Raw genomic sequence first — 7,026 nt, forward strand, 5'->3', positions numbered from 1 at the left:
TTTTTTTGCAGTACGTGGGCCTCTCACCGCTGGGGCCCCTCCCGCTGCGGAGCACAGGCTCCGGACGCGCAGGCCCAGCGGCCACGGCCCACGGGCCCAGCCGCTCCGTGGCACGCGGGATCCTCCCGGACCGGGGCACGCACCCGTGTCCCCTGCATCGGCAGGCAGACTCCCAACCACTGCGCCACCAGGGAAGCCCTAATAGTCATTTTGAGTGATTTCTCCAACAATTTAAAAATTTATTTAATAAATTTTTATATTATATTCACTATGTGTCAGGCACTGTTTTAAGCACTATTAGCTGTTTAATTTAGACTTCAGGATAATAGGAGGAGATAGAATAATCCCTATTTTACAGATGGGGAAGCTGAGGAACAGAGAGGTTAAGTGACTTGCTCAAGGTCACACAGCTAGCAAGGCTTTGAACGCAGGCCTCACTATCTGTGCCCGTAACCACTAGGGTACACTTCCACAATGACAAGTGCCTTTCTAAGGCGACTGGTGTCTCCATTTCTAGACACAGAGCCAGTTGGCATCTCAGCAGACACCCTGTTGCATTGATCGAGGAAGTGAAGGAGCAAGTGGGCAGGGCCATAAGTGAGCAGCATCTCTTAGGCAGTCCCTGCTGGGGTGGCCCGCACTGAGGCCAGGGCAGAGGTCAGCCCCAGCAACCTTGGTCCTTGGCTCTTCTCCCAGGACTGAGAGTTCGAGCCACTGCGGCCTGGCGCACCCATCTTCCAGATGTTCAGCAGTGAGGACGTGCGCTATGAGGGGGAGTCCACCATGGACGCTGTGTTCATCAACGAGCTTGCCTACTACGAGGAGGGCATTGCCTTCCTCCAGACTGAGAAGCTCACGTTCCCGTGCCTGCCCTGCCCGCACTGGCCTCCACCCTGCCAGGGTCCCTGATCCAGGCCACACCTGCCTGGCATCAGCCCTCCCTTCTGAACAGTGGGTCATGAGGCACAATCTCGAGCCCAGGGCCCTCCCTTTGCCACCCACTGTGTACCATGTTTCTTGCCATATCCCCACACCTCCCTGCCTCAGTTTCCCATTCTATAAAATGGAAGATGTCCAGGGGTCCATGGTTCATGACCTCTCACCTGCATGGCCCCTCTCTGTGACCTCAGGATCTGGGGCAGGTATGGCTTAGGGTGGTCTTGGACATTCTGTGTGTATTGGGGCCGGGGGTGGCTGTCTCTGTGCCCAGGCTTTTTCATCAGTGCCCAGGGGGAAGATCCCATAGTGTGTGTGTGTGTTGGGGGGACTTGGAGAAGAAAGACTGTCCTGGGGCCAGCAGAGGGGCTTCCAGAGGAGGCCATGACCCAGAGGAGGGCTCCAACCCCTCTGCATTCCCAGGGCCAGAAAGTCGATCTCTGTGTGCCCATGTGTGTGGGTGTCCAGGCATGTGCCTGCCCCAGGTGCCCCGTGGTTGTGTGTGTGTGTGTGTGTGTGTCTGCACACACATGTGTTTCTGAGAGCCTCAGTACCTTGGGCATTCTTCCAGGGGGATCCATATGTGGCTGGTGGCACAGCCCAGATGTGCATTTCCAGGTGTGTAATGAGCTCAGGGCTCATGGGGGCTCAGGGGGCGTCAAGGCTGGGGAAGGGGTGCAGGTCGACAAGGCTCTCCCCACCCAGGACAGCCGTCCAGGCACAGGGATGCAGGGAGGAGGTGCAGGTAGGGCAGGTAGGGCAGGTGGAGGTCTCCTGCACCACCCAGGACAGAAGTCAGCGTCGGGGAGGGAGCGGGCACAGGGTCTGCGGCTGGGGTCCCCTCAGCCCTGCCCCAGGCACTATCTGCAGGGTGTCCACAGCAGGGCTGAACTGGATGGGGTGGGATGACGCCTGGACACAGCCTCACACTTTCCACGCTCCACCCCCTGGGCCCGCACCCCACCCCGCCCCCATGTTGAGAGCATCGCTCCTGCCTGACAGTGGGGCTGGTGGAGCCCAGAGCCCCGTCCTCTCCAGGCATCACTCTCTGGCCCCTCTACACCCCCGCCGCCTGGCTCAGCCATCTGCCCGCGGGCACAGCTGCCATGCTGACTTCTGCTATTGAGCAGCGAGGTGAGAAGGTGGGAAGGATATGGGGGCACCAGGGACAGACTGGCAGGCAAGATGGATGAGGAGGTGGGGGGCCAGCAAGTGCCCCTGGCAAGAAGGGCAGACTGGCCGGGGAGGAGGCTGTAAAGGGAAGCTTGCCTGTGTGCCTGGTGTGTATGTGTTTGTGTGTGTGTGTGTAAGAGGAGCTTGTGCACATTTGCACAGGAGTGGTGGCAGGTCATCAGGTCTTGAGTTCGTTTATGCATTTGGGCTGACATGTGAGTGTGCCCACGTACGCATGAGCATGTGTGTGTATGGGGGGGTGTCCCATCACACGGACCAAAGGCATGTGCAAGCACACACACACATCAGGAGCCAGCAGAACCCCAGACCCCCGGGAGTCCAGGCTGAGGGGGAGCCACTAGGACTGGTGCAGATCCCCCAAACCCCTCCATCACCTGCTTATTTCTCACCTGCCCCACTGTGCATCTTGGGACAGGGTGGCACCTGGGAGCTGCTGGGAGCCTCCATCACAGGCGCAGAGAGCTCTGCCCCATCTTGCCCAGCAGCAGACCCCAGTGCAGGTGCAGCCTTCCTCCCAGAGCTGGCCGTGGGTCTATGCCAGGGCTCGGTCCACGCTCTCCCCGAGGGATTCCTCCCAGCCTGGCGGGCAGGGGCCGGGGGCACAGTGGGTGGAAGCAGCAGGCCTCCCTGAGCTGAAGGGAGGAGAGGTCTGCCCCCCACATGCGACACGTGGCTCTGGGAGGGGCCAGGGTGTCACGCTCAAGAGGGGCAGCCCCTCTCTGCCCCCCGTTAGGTATGTCCTCTGCCAATCCCTTGTTCCCAGTGCCAGACTCTGGAGGAGGTGCGGGGGTCCAGCCGCCTTTGGGGACCCCAGTCGAGCATGCCCAGCTCAGTGTGCTCTCACCTAGTGCTCCGGCCTGGGGGCTAGCCTGCGATGCTCCCTCCTGTAGTGGGCTAACCGGGGTCTAGCCCGATGACCCTCCTTGCACCACATGGCGGACACCAGCTTCGGGGAACCTCCCTCCTCTGCCTTCCTGACTGGAGATCTGTGTGTTCCCTGAATGCCCAGCCCCAGACAGGCAGGGGCCGCCTGGGGAAGGTGTCTGGTCAGGACATGCCCCAGAGGCCTCTGACCTGGGCCAGCGGCCCCCCGCTGTGGGGACTGTGTAGGCACCGTCAACCAGGATGGGGACAGCTTACTGCCCCCCAGGCTGGGCCAGCCCATCCCAGGCAGAAGCGATTATGCACTTAATTCAGTTGGGGAAACTGAGGCACGGAGATGTCATGGTCCTGCCAGCGTTGCATAGCTCATCGGGCCGAGCGGTCAGGAGGACCTGGCTTCCTGCCATCCAGACCTGGGGCTCTGCCTCTGCTGGTACTCGCGGCTGCTGCCCCCTTGCCTTTCCTGCTCAAGCTCCCTGGTGATTCCACACCAGCAGCCCCAGGTCAGGTGTCTGGGTCCTGGGGAGAGAGCTTTGCCGCTGCCATTCAGCCCTCCATGCTCCTGCCACCACCGCAGCCCCCTGACCTCCCCGAGGCCCTGTCAGCCCCGGCCCCTCCAGTCAACCAGGCGTGGGCCCCTGCAGATCACCCAGCCTGTCCTCGAGATGGGCCCCTACCCTGTGTCTGGGCCCATTGATCAGGAATGATTGGGGAGCTCCTAGCTGGGGAAGGGAGGAAGCCGGGAGGGTGGACCGGGAGAGGGAGAGGAGGCTTTGCCACGTCAGAGCCTTCCCACCTGCCCTCCTCCCCCACGGCATCGCGCCTGGAGCTGCACCAGCCCAGCCGGGGTCCCCTTGCACAGTCCAGTGCAAAGGTGGCTTGGAGAAGGGGCTCTGCACACCCCAGAGCCAGGGTCCTGCCTGCAGAGACCAGGTGCCTGGCTTGGGTGGAGAACCAAGACCTGGGCGATCGAGGAGGGAAGGCCAGTCCTGCCAGGAGACTGGGGACTGAGTGAGGGCCCGAGAGCTGAGCCGTGCTGCTGAATGGACCAGGAGACCAGGAGACACTGACCAGAGGCGGGACACGCAGGGACCCCAGCTAAGCCGCCCTTCTCCAGGAGCCGGAAGTCCGGGCTGTCCCCATGGCAGGTAAGGGGCAGGCGGCCAAGAGAGCCCCATGGGTGGGCTCAGGCTCTGGGGTGAGTGGGGTGGGGGGCATGGACTGGGCGTGGGGACCAAGGAAACGCCACTGGACCCAGGGCCTGGGCAAGAGCATGGGGCAGGGGCACCCCAGGCTGAGGCCTCAGATCCCCCAGGGCAGGGTCAATGGGCTCACAGCCACCCAAGTGCAAATATAGGGGTGCTGACAGGTAGGGAGACACAGCCATTTCTGGGAGATGAAAGCCTTATCAGACGTTGGTGAGCGTGGTCCTGGCTCCACCCCTCTCTGGGCCTCACCCCGTGAGGATCAAGGTTCGGGGGGGCTGGACAAGGAACCTCTAACTTCCCCTCCAAACCTGACTTCATGCCGGTGGGAAACTGTCAACTCCTGACTCCAAGAGGTGCTGGCTTTTAGAGGAGCTGGGCAGAGGACAGGCCCCTGCCCAGAGTTATTGAGGGTGCTCAGGGGTGGCACATTGACTGGGATGGGCAGGGTGTAGGCTTGTAGAACACTTGGAAGCCAGTAACCAGCCTGTGAAGCCCCCAGGACCAGCAAAGCCATGAGCCTCCCCGACTTGGGACGCATCACCATGGACCCTGGGGGCTGGCATCGGTTACCTGGATGATGTACGTGCTCCAGCAGGACAGCTGGGTGATGGGCAGGTGCCCATGTAATGGCCTGGTCTAGATGGTGGGGGACATTAGCCCATCCACCCTTCATGCCCCTCATGCCCCAGTGAGACCCACCCACCTCCAGACTACAGAACTCCCAGGGGCTTTAGTGAGGTGCCACTTCTCACACGTGGCTCTCAGGGCTGCTAAGGATGGGGCCATGGGCCCGGAGCCCCACACTCTCACCAGGCACCTACTGTGCACTGACTCTGGCCAGCACATCACACGCTATACCATCCCAGGAACCTCCGTCTACCCATCTGTTTATCCGTCTATGCATCCATCCATTCAACAACAAAATTCTACCTCTGCCTAGAGGATCTCATGGTTTTGCCAGGTCCTCAGCCCCTTATGGGGCTGCTAGAAACTAACAGTTTGTTTTTCAGGATATTTTTCCTAGTTTTAAAATTGTAATTGTGTTAAAATATACAAAACATAAAAATTATCATTTTAACCATCTTTAAGTGTTCAGTGGCATTAAGTACATTCATACTGTTGTGCAACCAACACCACCATCCATCTCCAGAACTTTTTGCATCTTGCAAAACTGAAACTCTGTCCCCATTAAACATTAACTCCCCTTCCCCTCCCCCTGTCCCTAGCAACCACCTTCCTACTTTCTGTCTATGAATTTGACTCCTTTAGGCACCTCTCATGAGTGGAATCACACAGTATTTTTGTGACTGACTTGTTTCACTTAGCATAACATCCTCAAGGCTCATCCACGTTGTAGCCTGTGGCACAATTTCCTTCCTTTTAAAGGCTGAATAATATTCCATTGTCTGTATAGACACATTCTGCTTATCCATTCATCCATCGATGGACACCAGGGTTTCTTCCACATTTTAGCTATTGTGAACAATGCTGCTATGAACACCGATGTACACATATCTGTTCGGGTCCCTGCTCTGGATTCTTTGGGGTTTATACCTAGGAGTGAAACTGCCAGATCATATGGTAATTCTATCTTTAGTATTTGGAAGGACTGTCAACTGTTTTCCACAGGGTTTACACCATTTGAGATTCTACCAGCCACGCACAAGAGTTCCAATTTCTCCACAACCCTGCCAACACTTGTAATGTCTCATTTCTTGTTTTTGTTATTGTTTTGGATTTTGGTATTAGCCATCCCTGTGGCTGTAAAGTAGTATCTCATTGTATCAATAGGTTTTTTTTTTTAATCAGAAGGGTGGAGCTGTGGCAAAGCTTTTGGCCGAGACTTGTGCCAGGACTGCAGATCAAAAGGTGGGCTCCTTAGAAAAAAGTGAGGAGGCCAGAGCAGAAAGATGTTAGAACCAGCTTCTGGAGGCAGGATTTGGGCCAGTTTTGGGGGTCAGAGATGGGTAAGAGTTGTTCGTGGTAATTCGGGGATCTCCTTCAGCTCAGTATTCCTTAAGCAGCACGAGGCAGCCAGGTCTCCCCAGAGTTGAGAAAGACCCCCCACCCCCACGACCCCACGTGTCGCGTCATCCATAACAGATGTCCTTTATGAAGGGCCTACTGTGTGCCAGGCTCGTGTGTGTCCTCACAAATCCTCACACCAGCCCTATAAGGCAGATATTAAGAACCGTTTGTGACAGATGTGGAAACGGAGGCTCCGGGAGGTGAAACAATTTGCTCAAGGCCACTCAGCCTCTTGATGGCTCAAAGATTCCCTGGGGAGCCTGACAGGTCCTGTCTCTGGTCTCCAGGAGCTTTAAGTGAGCATTTACCTCATGAAGTGATGCCGAGTTGGGGATCCTGTGGGAAAACAGGCCTGGCAGTCAGGGAGAGCTTCCTGGAAGAAGAGGCATCTAGGTGCAGCCTGAAAGATGAAGTCTGGCTGGGTGGAGTTGGGGTGGGTGAGGTGAACAGGAGCCCACACTCTGTCCTCCCTCTCCAGCCTTCCTCTCTGCCGGACTCGGGGTATCTGCCCCATCGGAGACCTACCCTTTGCCCATGACGAGCTCCAGCTGGGAGCCCCAGCTGGACTCCCTGTTACCATCAGGCCCTTCCACCAGCTCCACAGGGGCCCAAGCCATGGCTGAGCCCACAGAGCAGGGCCCCAAGAACCCACGTGTGTCTGGTGTGACGGTTCAGCTGGAGATGAAGGCTCCATGGGAGGAATTCAACCAGCTGGGCACAGAGATGATTGTCACCAAGGCGGGCAGGTATGAGCAGTGGCGGGGGTGGGGGTGGGGCG

General features: G+C 58.0%; 2 protein-coding genes across 2 annotated transcripts in view; both read left to right on the plus strand.

The window, feature by feature from the left end:
• Window positions 1-909, plus strand: part of ACY3 (aminoacylase 3) — a 2,330-nt gene extending 1,421 nt beyond the window's left edge. Inside the window, 2 exon segments of the mRNA XM_007450452.1 lie at window positions 518-581; window positions 742-909. Coding sequence (XP_007450514.1) covers window positions 518-581; window positions 742-909 — 232 coding nt within the window.
• A 175-nt stretch (window positions 910-1,084) lies between these two features.
• The window catches only part of TBX10 (T-box transcription factor 10), a 9,229-nt gene continuing 3,287 nt past the window's right edge, over window positions 1,085-7,026 (plus strand). Inside the window, 3 exon segments of the mRNA XM_007450453.1 lie at window positions 1,085-1,142; window positions 1,975-2,070; window positions 6,727-6,994. Coding sequence (XP_007450515.1) covers window positions 1,085-1,142; window positions 1,975-2,070; window positions 6,727-6,994 — 422 coding nt within the window.

The sequence above is a fragment of the Lipotes vexillifer genome, unplaced genomic scaffold (assembly GCF_000442215.2).
Source record: "Lipotes vexillifer unplaced genomic scaffold, Lipotes_vexillifer_v1.1 scaffold1477, whole genome shotgun sequence".
Lineage (NCBI taxonomy): Eukaryota > Metazoa > Chordata > Mammalia > Artiodactyla > Lipotidae > Lipotes > Lipotes vexillifer.